This window comes from Budorcas taxicolor, chromosome 7 (assembly GCF_023091745.1).
Source record: "Budorcas taxicolor isolate Tak-1 chromosome 7, Takin1.1, whole genome shotgun sequence".
NCBI classification, from domain to species: Eukaryota; Metazoa; Chordata; class Mammalia; order Artiodactyla; family Bovidae; genus Budorcas; species Budorcas taxicolor.
Window position 1 is genome coordinate 60,841,557 of NC_068916.1, and position 15,111 is coordinate 60,856,667.

Genomic DNA, 15,111 nt, shown 5'->3' on the forward strand with positions numbered 1-15,111 from the left:
TGGGAGCGTAGAGTCTGAGCCACTGGACCACCAGGGAAGTCCCGAAATACCCTGATTTAAACGTGACACCTAGTATCTGTTGGGACCCTGGCTGATATAATTTTGGTACACAGTTTATTACTTTATTTTTTATTTTCTAGTATGAAAGTGTAATACTGTAAATTTCACCTTAGGTATGATTTCACTGCATCACATTGGTTTTATAACATATCATGTGATATTGTTGTTCTTTTCAGTTCAGAAAATATAATAATTTCCATTGAGTTCTTCTTTTACCCATGGATCATATGGAAGTGTATTCCTTTTTTTTTTTAATAAAAGTAGTTTCTAGTTTCCAAGCATATGAAGATTTTTTTTCCTAATTAGCTCTTTGTTATTAGTTTCTAGCATATTTTCATTGTGACTAGAGGACATTTCTGTATGATTTCAATCATTTGAGGTTTGTTTTATGGTCTGTTATATCACCAGTTATCATAAAGAAACAAGTATTCTTGAAAAGACTGAGTGTTCTATAGTTCGGGTGTGAGATGTCATGTTTTATTAATGTATATATCCATGAGATTGTTTGGTAATTATTTAAATATTCTCTATTCTGTTTATTTTAGTCTGCTGTATCAATTAGCAAACATGAATTTGTCCATAAATTCTTAAGTTTCTGTCAGTTTTTTCTTTCTTTTTGAGGCCACGTTATTAAGCATATACACATTTGTAAATTCTTCCCAGAAAGTCAAGTTGAATTGACCCCTTTATCATTAAGAAGTGACTATCTTCACTAATGTGTACCTTGACACCTATTTTAATCTGATAGTAACATAGTTACATCAGTTTTCTTTTGATTATCATTTTCGAGGCATATCTTTTGTTCATTCTTTCATTTTCTCTGTATGATCTTTTAGATAGGTCTCTTGTAAAGAGGATATATGGTACTTCTTCATATATCAATATATCTTGGAACTCATCCGTTCTTAGAAGAACCCAGCCTGTGGGATCTAAACTGCCTGAGCCCTGCAGTGCAAGTGCAGAGTCCTAACCCCTGGATTTCCAGGAAATTCCCAAGAACCGTTTCTTATACGCACCTGAGAAAGATAATATTCTGCCAGTCAATCTGTGATACAAAGCTTTATGAACTTGAAATTCTGCATGAATATCGACAGAGCTCTCCTGGCATCTAGATTCAGGGTTTATCACACCTCACATCTTTCCCCTGTCTCTTTGTGCCATTCAAAGCTGCTTTTTGTTTTGGTGTTGCATCATAGTATAATCTCTTGAAGTTACTTCTGGGAATTTGTATTAAATTCAGTGTGGATACAGCCCCACTGTAGAAGGCAGCGAGGTGGATGTTATCAGAGACTAGAGGATGTGATGCTTGGTGAGAAGTGGTGAGATGGGGAATGCTGGGACCTGTGATAACTCTGAACACAGACAATGAGTCTGATAAACCGGCACCTCTAGAGAAGGGGTCAGAAAACAGGATGGGGGCAGAGTATGCCGTTGACAAGAAAAAAAAAAAACAAAAAGAAATGAATTTAGAAAAGACTTAGTTGTTGTGTAAATAGGACTGAACAGAGAAAACTCAGAAACTCCGGAACTTAAAGCAATCTCTCATCCCTCATCAGGAAAAGATAAACCAGAGAACTGGGTTATCTGAGTGACAGCGTTATCAAAATTCTTTGACAACAGTTGAGACCTCTCACACCCACTGTTTAAGGATTGAGGTGACTTGCAATAAATCTCTTCATTTGAACCAGAAATGGGAGGAAAGGTGAGGCTCTCCACCGAGGCTGATTCTGGCCTCAAGGAGTCTGAAGTTCACTTGGGAAAGTGCCAAGCCTCAGATAGAACTGTGGGCATGGCTCCTGGCACTCACAGAGGATTCGAATAGGTAAAAAGCCAACTGAGTTTTGGGGCGTGCTCTCCTGGCCAAAAAGTTCAAGCTTACATGCAAAACTTTCTTGACTGTTGGAATCTTAAAATGGACTTTGAGGCCCCACCACCTGTAGGTAGGCCTCACCCTCTGGGATTTCAGCCTTTTCATTATCCTCCTTGATCACATAAGACATTAGAGGGGAATTCGCTGGTTGTCTAGTGGTTAGGACTCTGAGCTGTCCCTGATGAGGGAGCAGATTCAGTCTCTGGAGAACTAAGACCCCACATGGTACAACCAGAAAAAAAAAAAACAGACACTAGAGAGTAAGCCTTCCCTGGGGGTTGAATCACTTCCTTTGCTAACTTCCTGCCTTTCCCTCACCCTCTGCCTTAGGCCCCAGATGTGCCTCCACAGAAAACCATTGAAAAGCACTGATCAGATCCATGGTCTCATTCCACAGAGAGGCCACTTACTAAACTGGACTTGGGATTTGAACTCACAGCAGCTGACTAAGAATCCAGCCTCATTTTCCAGCCTGCATGATCTTTCCCACCCTTCCGCATTGTCTCTTTGTTGCTCTGCCTGAGTGTGTGGCCTTCTTGGGTTTGGTTAGCGTTGATTTTTGAATGAGTGTGTTATGGACACTAATGCGCCTGCAATTCTGCACGTTTGGAGAAGAGACTTACGGGATGACTTTGATGTCTTCTTTGCCATGCAGGATGTAGTCAATTACCTTGTAAAAGTTGATTTCCTAGGCAGAAGAGAGAGAAATATATACTTTCAGAGTCTGAGACAGAACTCCAGCAGGAGTATGTCCTTGAGAAAGGCTTTGTTCTTTCCCCTGTGCCCTGTGGTTTTCCAGAAGCACTGGCCTGGCCCTCTGAGGCCGTGTCCCAGTGCCCCTGGAGTTCACTGTCAGCTGAGTCTCAAGATTCATCCTGCTCTTCCCTGGAGCCAGCTCACAGTGGCCAGGCAGGGGCTGGGATCTGGGGCTTCAAAAAGGAGTAGGAAGTGTTCCGAGGGGGCCTGGGGGTTCAGTACAAGGAGAAAAGATTACTGCTGGAGTCTAGTGAGAGAAGATGGAAGGGGGCTCCTATCCCATTAGCATCATCATTAACCCCGCTATCCTCCATGCGGAGTCAGCTTCACGGTCACAGCCCCTTCCTCCTTCACTCAGCTCCTCTCTACTTCGTCAGCTGTTTCAGACTTGCCTTCCCAATCATGCCCTATGCGTCCCACTCACTTTCCACCTCCTCCCTCCTTCCTGCCTCCTTGCACCATTAAAACCCCCATTCTCTTACAGTAGATCTGCTCAATTACATGAAAAATGTAATTGGGGAAAAATCCATTACCTTATTAAAATGTCTAAACACCTACATGTGGTAGGCATGTTAGCATTTTACAAATTCAAAAGCTGAGACCCAGAGAGGGGAGAGGACACATTTATTATAAGACAGTGAACTAGGATTAGAACCTAGGCCCTTGACTCCAGGCCGAGAGCTCTTTCTGCTGTGTCACTTAAGGGTCATCGGCTTAAATAGTGTGTTCCTCTCCATATCACCCTCACCTAGAACAAGGTTACTCAAAGTGTGGTCTCTGGATTGGTACCAGTGTCTACACTATTTATTACTATTCCATGATGAGATAAAAGCAGAAATTGGCAGTCAGCGTTTAGAAAGTTTTACAGCAATTTGACTGAGTTATGTTATGTCTGCTGAAACTAATAATTTTTTAAAAGACAACATTTTGTATGTCTTCTAAAATTTTTAGAAGACAATTTTTTCAAATATAGACCTTTATCATATCTTGAAAAGTATTAGTCCAAAATGAATTAGAAATTTTAAAAAATTATTCCTTAATCCAGGCATTTTGAGAAGTATCGCCCTAGAATTTAAAATGTAGATATCTGAGCCCACTCAGGCCACCTGACCTAGAACCTCCACAAATAGAAATTCCTCATCTAGTCAAGGTACCTAGTTGATAGGCAATTGTGACCTGCAGGATCATGAGGGAGAAGGAGACACTCTGCCCCTCAATGCTCAGCATTGGAAGCAGTTACAGTGACTGTGCCCTTTCAGGGCACCCATGGCTGCTCCAGGGTAGGTAGGAACTCCCTTCAGCGGGAAGCATGCAGGGGGAGGCCAGGTGCCCCCTGCAGCACGATGAAATGGAGTCAGAAATAGATCTATAGTGCAAAGACTCAGGCTCTGGTCTTGGTTCCACTTGATGTCCTCTCTGGGCCCAGCTGTAAGATGGGTAGTACTTGTTTATTGTCGGTATCAAGTAGCAGAACTCTTTCTCCTCACAAAGCATAGGCCCTACTCCTAGAAAGCAGAGGAAAGCAATGCCACCCTGATGGGCGCAGAGTCCGGTACCTCGAGCTCCTGCATCTCTGGGTTCTCCCTCGCTGCCTGTCCTCTATTGCCCCATTCACCCCTCCTCGCTGAGGCAGCCACTGTGGAAACCTAGAATTCTAAAGATAATCCGGTAATTTAAAACACTGCACTGGGGAATCCATAAAGCCCATTCCAGCTTTGAGTCTGAGACTGTAGGTGGATAGTAAGCATGCATAGCCTCTTATAGATTAAAATGCACATATTCTTTGACTCAGTAATTCTACATATGCTAATAAACCCTATAGATATATACCCAAATGTAGGTAAAAGCATTGTTTTCCCCACCTAGGGCTCTCAGCCAGACTGCTTTAAAAAGCCTAGAGATAGCTGATGTCCAGCCCTTGGAGATGATTAAAAAACAGTGCCTGTGCGTAGTGGGTGCTTGTCTCCAGAGTTGTATCTGTGCTGATAGGGAAAGGTGCCAAATATTCTCAGGTGGAAAAGTAAGGCACAAAATAGAATCATCACATTCGTCAAGGGGGGTGGTGGTGGAATACATACATTTGTTGTTGTTCGGTCACTAAGTTATGTCCAGCTCTTTGAGACCCCACAGACTGCAGCACACCAGGCTTTCCTGTCCTTCACTATCTCCTGGATTTTGCTCACATTCATGACCATTGAGTCGGTGATGCTATCTAACCATCTCATCCACTGTTGCCCTCTTCTCTTTTTGTCTTCAATCTTTCTAGGCATCAGGGTCTTTCCAATGAGTTGGCTTTTTGTATCAGGTGGCCAGAGTACTGGGGCTTCAGCTTTAGCATCAGTCCTTACAATGAATATTCAAGGTTGATTTCCTTTAGGATTGACTGGAATGATCTTGCAGTCCAAGAGACGGTCAAAAGTCTTCTCCAGCACCACAATTTGAAAGCGTCAGTTCTTTGGCGTTCAACTTTCTTTATGGTCCAACTCTCACATCCATACCTGACTACTAGAAAAACCATAGCTTTGACTATATGAACCTTTGTCAGCAAAGTAATGCCTCTGCTTTTTAATATGCTGTCTAGGTTTGTCATAGCTTTTTTTCCAAGGAGCAAGCATCTTTTAATTTCATGGCTGCAGTCACCATCTGAAGTGATTTTGGAGCCCAAGAAAATAAAATTTGTCACTGCTTCTACTTTTTCCCCTTCTACTCACCATGAAATGATGCGACTGGATGCCATGATCTTAGTTTTTTGTATGTTGAGTTTTAAGCCAGCTTTTTCACTCTTCTCTATTACCCTTATCAAGAGGCTCTTCAGTTCCTCATCACTTTCTGCCATTAGAGTGGTATCATCTGCATATTTAAGGTTGTTGATATTTCTCCTGGCAGTCTTGATTCCAGCTTGTGATTCATTGAGCCCAGGATTACTCTGCCTAAAAGTTAAATAAGCAGGGTAACAGTATACAGCCTTGATGTACTCCTTTCCCAATTTTGAACCAGTCCATTGTTCCATGTCCACTTCTAACTGTTGCTTCTTGACCTGCATACAGGTTTCTTAGGAGGCAGGTAAAGTGGTCTGGTATTCCCATCTCTTTAAGAATTTTCCACAGTTTGTTGTGATCCATATAGAAAAAGGCTTAAGTGTAGTCAATGAAGCAGAAGTAGATTTTTTTTGGAATTCCCTTGCTTTCTCTATGATCCAGTGCTAAGTTGCCTCAGTCATGTCCAACTCTTTGCAGTCCTATGGACTATAGCCCTTCAGGCTCGTCTGTCCATGGGATTCTCCAGGCAAGAATAACTGGAGTGGGTTGCCATGCCCTCCCTCAGGGGATCTTCCCGATACAGGGATCAAACCCTTGTCTCTTATGTCTCCTGCATTGGCAAGCAGATTCTTTATCACTAGTGCCACCTGGGAATCCCTATTATCCAATGAATGCTGGCAATTTGATCTCTGGTTCCTCTGCCTTTTCCAAACCCAGCTTGTATATGTGCATACAGAAATATCCATAGACATTTGAGAAAGATAGACCACTCATAGTGGCTGCCTAGCTGCTTCAAGGCAGGCTAGATTTCTGTACTGTGCCCTTTTGTACGGTGTGAGCTCTTCTCTGTTCTCATGTATTACTTTTTCAGTAAATATAAACAAATTGTGCTAAGAACATTTTAAAACTATGAAGTCATATCCTACGGGCAGTTCTAGAAATCTGTTGGGCCTTTGGCAGAGCTGTTTCCTCTGGCTGGGGAGATGGCTTTCTTGCTTCAGGGTCATCTGTCCTTGGACCTGGGCTGTTCACTGCTCCTCAGGTAACCTGCTGGCTCTCTGGGCCTGGTAGACTGCCCTACCCAGAGGTCTCTACCAGGTTCCTTCAGAAAGATGAGAGACGGACTTTTTTCTTTTAAACTTACGTAAGACTCAGTTTTACCTTCACAGACAGCAACAGAAAAATCAGTGTTCTCTAGATAAATAAAACTTTTTCCACACGCTGTAGCTCAGCCAAGTTACTTTCAAGGCCATATTCATGTAGGAGTCCACCCGCTTTTGGAAAATCAAAACCAAGCCATCAATGAGGGCCTTTGTCACCTTGCACCTAAGCAGCTGACACTGTAACACAGGGTCGTTGAGAGAGCCAGATATAGCCAGAGCCAGATCATCATGCATGGAAATATACCAGTTTTAGAAGAAGTGCCATTTTTGTTTTTTTCATGAAGCCTATGTAGCTGTTTTTCATAATGAAAGCACACACACATACAATGCTTTATTTTTAAAAGGAGATGAAGTGAGGTATAGCTGCTTCGGCAGAGCTTCAGACCCAAGATTCAGGGAGGTTACTTGGTCAAAATCCAGACAGAAACTGTGTTTCCAGCGTGAACATGGCAGATCAATTGTGAGAGTGATGTTAGAAGGCAACAGGGGATGTTAAGGAGCATGATTGCAATGATAGTTACCTGAAATGAAAGTATCCAGGGTTTGAAACTGTGTAAATGGTTTTTCCCCTTTAAGCCTTTAATGTCCTCTGCTATCCAATAGACATAAAGAGAATGTTGTTGTTGTTTGGTCGCTCAATCGTATACAACTCTTGCCCCACGGACTGTAGCCTGCCAGGCTCCTCTGTCCAAGGGATTTCCCAGGCAAGAATACTGGAGTAGGTTGCCATTTTCTTCTCCAGGGGATCTTCCTGACCCAGGGATTGAACTCATGTCTCCTGCTTGTCAGGCAGACTCTTTACCGCTGAGCTACCTGGATACCTCCTCCATAAGCTGATGAGAAGAGTATATGACAGACTCCAGGTGAAGTGCCCGGCAGAGAGTGAGACTTACATTGCTGTGGTTGTCGGAGTGCCTACCATGCCTACCAAGTCAGTGTGATTCACTTTAGCTACCATGGCCTGCCTGCTGCTAAGCTGCTAAGTCGCTTCAGTCGTGTCCGACTCTGTGTGACCCCATAGACGGCAGCCCACCAGGGTCCCCCGTCCCTGGGATTCTTCAGGCAAGAACACTGGAGTGGGTTGCCATTTCCTTCTCCAGTGCATGAAGGTGAAAAGTGAAAATAAAGTCGCTCAGTCGTGTCCGACTCTTCGCGACCCCATGGACTGCGGCCTACCAGGCTCCTCTGTCCGTGGGAGTTTCCAGCCAAGAGTACTGGAGTGGGGTGCCATTGCCTTCTCCGATGGCCTGCCTAGGTCAGCTTGATTAGGTCAGCTTGATTACCTGGGTGTTCCAGATGAGGAAGGGGAGGCTGAGAGAGGTACCCAAGGCTACACGGGCAGCTGCTGGAGCAGAGACCTGAATTTAGTCTTTTTCCCTTCACCCTATGCTCTTTCCAGAAGATCTGCTTTTGTCCAGTCCTGTCCTGCTGCGTCTGGGCCCTGGCTCAGGCCTCTGTGTGTTTTCCTCACCAGCTGTGTCCTAAACATCAGACTGCCTTTGGAGATAAATTTGGTGATAGCATTCCATAGAAGAGAAAGTGGAGACCCTAAGGGGTTATTTGACAAAGCTCACCCTACAGGCTAGCAACCCACTAAGACCAAAGTTCTTTGTCTTCTGGCCTTTTCCATTGCAACCTAACATCTCACACTCTTGCAAGGACTAAGTCATTGCTGCATGAGGTGGAGGAGGGTTTGGGGAAGAAAAGTTTTGCCCATGAATGTGCTGGTCACCTCAGTGAAACTAAAGCTTCTGAAGTGATCAGATGATGAGCATCCCTTTTAGGCTGGAGCTTAGTGAGAAAATGTCCTCTTCAGTTCAATCTTTTTAAAAAAAAAAACAACAACACAAAAACCTTTTATTTACCCACTCCAGTACTCTTGCCTGGAAAATCCCATGGACGGAGGAGCCTGGTGCGCTGCAGTCCATGGGGTCGCTAAGAGTCGGACATGACTGAGCGACTTCACTTTCACTTTTCACTTTCCTGCATTGGAGAAGGAAATGGCAACCCACTCCAGTGTTCTTGCCTGGAGAATCCCAGGGACGGGGGAGCCTGGTGGGCTGCCATCTATGGGGTCTCACAGAGTCGGAAACGACTGAAGCGACTTAGCAGCAGTAGCAGCATAGCCGATTAACAATGTGATAGTTTCAACTGGACAGCAAATGGCCTCAGTCAAACATATACATATGTATTCTCCCCCATCTTCAGTTCAATCTTGAAGATAGGGATCCTCAAGAGTGAAGAACCAGATAAGTTAGATAGGGCCTGATATTTTTCTAGGCCTTCTGGAGTTGGAGATGACCTCTGACCACAGGGCTCAGCTCATAAAGCAGCCCAGGAAACTGAAATTAATTGAGGTTGGTGGAGTCTGAAAGCTAGAATGGTCTCTACCCTAGTTCCTAAAATTCTAAATTTCTGGAAGAAACAAAACCAGCTCATATGTGAATCTGATGAAAACTCAGTAGTAACATCTCACCTATGCCAATACAGCAAGCTGTATTTAAAAAGGAAAAATGTCCCCAAACAGTTTTCTGATAGTAGCACATGATGTTAGACTTGCAGACTTAGTCCTCCAAAATAAAAACATGAAACTGTATGGGCAAAATAGTAGTCTGAAACTGGACAGCGGCAGATTATAAAGGTCATTTTGGATAGAGCACAGCAGACATTGTCTATTCCAAGGCTGAAATATTTTTTGGTGTGTATATGAAGCTCACAGGCAGGGTGTTAATTCTGAATACCTAGAGTTTGAATTAAGGTTGAATAAAGTCTGTCTCACACACACACACACGCAGACTGTCTTTTATTTTGGGTAGTGTTAGTGTTGGCTAGGGGGAATCAGGCCTCCTAGCAGAAATGGTGTACCATGTCGGACAGCCTGGAAGGTTCTGTGAGAAGATGACTGGACTAAAGCTCAGTTCAGGATATAGCTATGCTGCTTACTTATTCTCTGTGGCCTCCGCTAAAGTCATTCCACAGGTTCTCTAGGCCGTTGGAGTGCCAGGTCTGTTTACCCTGCTTCATCTTTGCATCCCCACATATTTCATTACAGCTTCTCCAAAGTGTTTATGTCTCATCTTTAAAATGTAGCAATAGTAGGAGGCCAGAGGTCATACACTGAAATGCCAAGGGAGACCTAATGGAAACAAAACGAGAGGAGGCAGCCAGGGGTCCACAAGAGGGAGTCAGGGGGACTGTGGCAAACTAGGGAGCTCAGCCCGGGTTGCAAGGAGGCAGCTGCTACTCAGCTCCAGTCAAATTTAACCTGTGGGATGGGGGTGGGGGAGCTGTGCAGTTTTGAATGATCTGCCACCTTTTCAAAAGAATCTGAGAATCTAGACATTTGTTGGAAATAAAGAATTAAAAAACTTTCATAGCTAAACATATTTATCTATTGACTGGAAATGAACTTCCAGCTATCAACGTGTACATGTAGATTAGATTTTGAGATTATTCACATACACTGAATTATTTACATATAGCTTTAATAGTCTACAGTTCTGCTGAGTGAATCCTTAAGCAGGTTGCTTGATCTTTCTGGACTTCTTTCCCCATCTATGGAATAAGAATAGTTTTCCTCTTCTGTCAGTCCCACCAGGTTGTTGTGAAACTCCAGGGAGATATTAAAACACCTTGCAAAATACAGAGCTTGAGCAATCATGAGGAATTACCATAATTTCAAAGGTGACGACCCAACCCAGAAGAGATAAATACCTAAGCGGTAGAGAAACTTCAGCAGGGCCTACAGTGTCTTACATTATATTTCATTAAACATTTGTTCATACTGAACAGGCCAGAGGGAGACCTACCCTTCCATCCGGAGTCCTGGGACCAGCGTAGGGTGGAGCCTCACCCATCAGGACTGGCCACACGTCAAAAAATTCCTAGGATTGAGAAAAACAATAATTATGCGTCTTGAAAGCAGATCAAAAAAGGAGATTAAGAAAAGCAGACTCACCTGGATGAGTCATCTATCACTGAAATTTGGAAGATGGGAAGAACTCAGTGGAACCTAAGCTTGGCAGGGCTGCAAGATTCCCTAGACTTGGAAAAAGTCAATTATGTCTGTGCTTTGAAATATATCAGTATCATCAGAACTGGATCTGTCTAATCAATAACCAAGAATTGGGAGGTGAGCAAGAGCAACCGCATACTTCCTCTGCTGTGGGACATGAGAAGGAGAAAGGGGACTCTATGGCCAAGAAATTTACCTTACATACCTGCTAAACATGTGATCAAATGTTTAGCTAGAACAATAGCTTACAGTATCATTTATAGTGGTGAAAAATTAGAAAAAACCTACGATGGCACAATGGTAAAGAATCTGCCTACAATGCAGGAGACATGGGTTTGATCCCTAGGTCAGGAAGAGTCCCATGGGACAGGAAATGGCAACCCACTCCAGTATTCTTGCCTGGAGAGCCTCATGGACAGAGGAGCCTGGAGGGCTACACTCCATAGGTTCACAAAGAGTTGGATATGACTTAGTGACTGAGGACAAAGTATTCGAAAGGAGGAGACTTATTAAATCAATTTTGGGACATCTAGTAACAAGCATATTACAGATGTGTATGTATTGATTAAAAAGATGTCCATGATACATCAATGAGTAAAAAATGTAAAGTGACAAAGATACATAGATCATGTGATCCCCAATGGTTTAACCCTATATAGAAAATGCTCTCAAAGAATTCACAACAAAGCATTAACAATTGATTTCCTTGAGGGGATTGGAATGAGATTATTTAGCAATTCTTCCTTAATAAAATGTATGGCTTTCATAATAAAAAAATTTTTTTTCCAAATAAGGAAAGAGAAACAATGGTGCCAAATATGGACAGATAGACCTTTATCTGAGCTTCAACAGGAAAGGATGATACATGTAAGATAACTGGCAAAGACAGGGGCAGAGAGAGGAGAGAAAAGGGTCAGCAAAGGCTCTGCATGGTCACGCAGCCCCAGGAGAAGAAACTGACCAGGACGCCACACAGGCTTCTTTGCTGCTTCTCCTCTGGCTTTTCTACAACACATGCTCCTGCACACTTGGGTTGGGCCAGATCTGGGCCTGAGGAGGAGGTCTCTGTCCTCCAGTGCCTCTCTGTTCGCTTACCTGCTGTGTTTAGAGACAGTGATCCACTCACTCTGGGTTACCATGGGCAGGATGTCAAGCCGCTCTGCTTCTTGGACTCTCTCTGTCTCATTTGAAAATACTTGTTGTGGTGGTTTGCCTGCTCTTATACCATCCAGAGGGCAAGCAGATGGGAAATGAAGTCCACATGAAATTCACATTTCACATCCTCACCCTTCTGCCCAGGTGGACTCTTCCTCTTGACTATCGACAACAGGAAGCAATTCAGTTCTGGGTGAAAATGAGAGCTGGGGACCTGCCTAAGCTCCACAGCATGCTTCGTGCTGGATAGAGACAAGGTAGGGTTCATGCCCAGAGGAAACTACTATCTCATGGGGGAGACAACTAAGCCTTGGAGTGACTTTAGTAAGGTAGCCAGGGTAAGAATCAAAACAGTAATAAAAAGAGAACACAAATGTTAGAGGAGACCAGAAGAAGGATATCAGGCTGACACTGTCAAGGTCAAACACTGCATGGTTTTGAAGACTGTCCTGAGGAGAAGCAGATGTCAACAAAGTGTGGGCTGGAATGTGGGGCATGTTTGTGCCTGCCTTCCTCTGTCTCTGTCTCTCTTTCATTTCTAAACAGCCTTCCTGAGATATAATTCATACACCATGTGACTCGCCCAGCTTAAGTGTACAATTCAATGGCCTTTATTGACATTTTTCATAAAGTCAATACTTCAGTTAAGAATTTAGCTCTCTAGGGTAGGGCAAGGTGGCAGGGGAGGGGAAGAGAACCAGTTCTTAGAGTGATTATAGGCAACCCAACCCACTTCTAATTGCTAGATTGTTCCATCTATTGGGGATGACTAAATCAGGATATTCTCACTTAAATGTGACTTTCCCTTTTGAGGGAGAGTTCAAAAGAAACAGAGGGCAGAATGCTGCAGCTCAGAGCTGTGTTTTGATCTTTTAAAATAAAAACTGAGCACCTTAAAATGGACTCTTGAATTCAACTACTCAGAAATTCTTCTGATTAGAAAAGAACCATTCCCACTATGGAAGATATAGGGAGATTCCTTAAAAAACTAGGAAGAAAACCACCATATGACCCAGCAATCCCACTCCTAGGCATATACCCTGAGGAAACCAAAATTTAAAAAGACACATGTATCCCATTGTTCACTGCAGCACTATTTACATAGCTAAAACATGGAAGCAACCTAGATGTGCATCGACAGACGAATGGATAAAGAATTGGTGGTATATATACACGATGGAATATTACTCAGCCATAAAAAGAATGCATTTGAGTCAGTTATGATGAAGTGGATGAACCTAGAACCTATTATACAGGGTGAAGTGAGTCAGAAGGAGAAAGATAAATATCGTTTTCTAACACATATATATGGAATCTGGAAAAATGGTACTGAAGAATTTATTTACAGGGCAGAAGTGGAGAAACAGACATAGAGAAGAGACATATGGACATGGGGAGAGGGGAGGGGAGGGTGAGATGTATGGAAGGAGTAACACGGAACTCACATTACCATGTGTAAAATAGATGGCCAAAGGGAATTTGCTGTATGGCTCAGGAAACTCAAACAGGGGCTCTGTATCAATCTAGAGGGGTGGGATGGGACAGGAGATGGGAGGGAGGTTCAAAAGGGAGGGAATATATGTGTACCTATGGCTGATTTGACAGAAAACAACAAAATTCTGTAAAGCAATTATCCTTCAATGAAAGATAAATTAATTAAAAAAAAGAACCATTCATTTTTATGAATTCATTTAGTGCTTTCTGAAGGAGTATCAGTGTTATTGCTGGATTTAGCCATGTTTGGCAAAATATTTGATTCAGGAATTTAACAAAATCAAAGGGACGGCTGCACTAAAACCAGAAGTTCCCTGAAATCAGTATATGACTCAACTGCGCCAGAGTCACTTAGGGAGCTATTTTAAAGTCAAAAATCAGAATAATAAACCCACGAATATATGAAAATCTGATATATTGTAAAATGGCATATCAAAATGGTGGCATTTCAAAACAGTAGAGAAAGGGTAGACTATTCTTTAAATGGGAAATTATGAGGACATCACAAAATTTACCCCTACCTTATAACGTATTAATAATTTCAAGATGAGTAAAAGATGAAAATGTATTAATCAAAGCACATCAGGTTATTTCAGACTATAATATTAAGGTTGAGGAAGTCTTTCTTAAACAAAATTCAAAACACAGAAGCCACAAAATTTAAATCTTCTGTATGATGAAAGATGCCATAGACAAAGTTAAAATATAATCCACAGGTGACAGATACATAAGCCATATAAGTGAAAGTGAAGTCGCTCAGTCATGTCTGACTCTTGCGACCCCATGGACTGTAGCCTACCAAGCTCCTCTGTCCATGGGATTTTCCAGGCAAGAGTACTGGAGTGGATTGCCATTTCCTTCTCCAGATATAATATAAAGCACTCATATGTTTTAATAAGAAATAGACAAAGAATTCAATTTTAAAGGTGGAGAAATGGGCATTATATTGCACAGAAAAACTTGGGCAATATATGTAAAAAGAAAAGTTAATTACAAATAAATATATAAAATGTATTTACCCTTCTATGATAATCAGTGGGAAAAAAACAATTAGAAAAAAAGAATAATAACATTTTTTGCTGGTTTAAGTAGGAAAAATAGAAAAGATTTATGATACACAGAATTGGGGGCAGGAGTTTGGAGAAAGGGAACTCTCATGCAGTGCAAGTAGGAGTATTAAATGATTTAGCCTTTAGAGGGAAAATTTGGGGAAAGCGAAATAAAAATTTTTTCTTAGTAATCTACTTCCACACCTTTGTTCTATAGATAGTCTCTGTCAAGTGGGCAGGAATTTAACTCCAAGGTTGTTCATTACAGCATTGCCTTTAATTGCAAGACTATCCAGAAATGATTTAAATGCCCAGAAATAGGGGAAAGGATAAATCAATTATGGTATACCCATACTATTTTTAAAAATGAGGTAAATCTATGTGGACTAAAGAACAAAGAAAGAGGACTTCTACTACTACCAGTGGTAGCCAGTCTGTTTCAAACCAATCCTCCAACTGAGAATTATCATGAAATCTGGACTGTGTATATGTATGTGTGTATGTGTATATAAACATTTACGTGAAGGAATCATAGCGCTAGCAAGGCAGCAATAAGTTGATGGGCCAAGATCTCACAGAGAAGGGAAGCCCAGAGATATGAGCCTGATGCCTGATTCAACTTTTCCTCTTACTGACACCAAAGATGTTGTGGAGCAACTGGAAAGGTGTGCAAAGCTTTCAGTAGACCTACTTGGCTAGTAGGACTAGGTTGAAATTCGGGACCTGCCAAAAAGGAGGCATCCTTGAAAACAACCCAGGTTTTTAGCTGGTCCTTCCTAAAGATTTATAC

At 42.3% G+C, this 15,111-nt stretch overlaps 1 protein-coding gene across 1 annotated transcript in view; it reads right to left on the reverse strand.

Annotated features, from left to right (window-relative positions):
* Positions 1 to 15,111, reverse strand: part of PDE6A (phosphodiesterase 6A) — a 75,670-nt gene that overhangs the window by 42,204 nt on the left and 18,355 nt on the right. Inside the window, exons 5-6 of the mRNA XM_052643183.1 lie at positions 10,418 to 10,492; positions 2,554 to 2,618 (exon numbers count right to left, since the gene is read on the reverse strand). Coding sequence (XP_052499143.1) covers positions 2,554 to 2,618; positions 10,418 to 10,492 — 140 coding nt within the window. The remainder of the gene's footprint in view (positions 1 to 2,553; positions 2,619 to 10,417; positions 10,493 to 15,111) is intronic.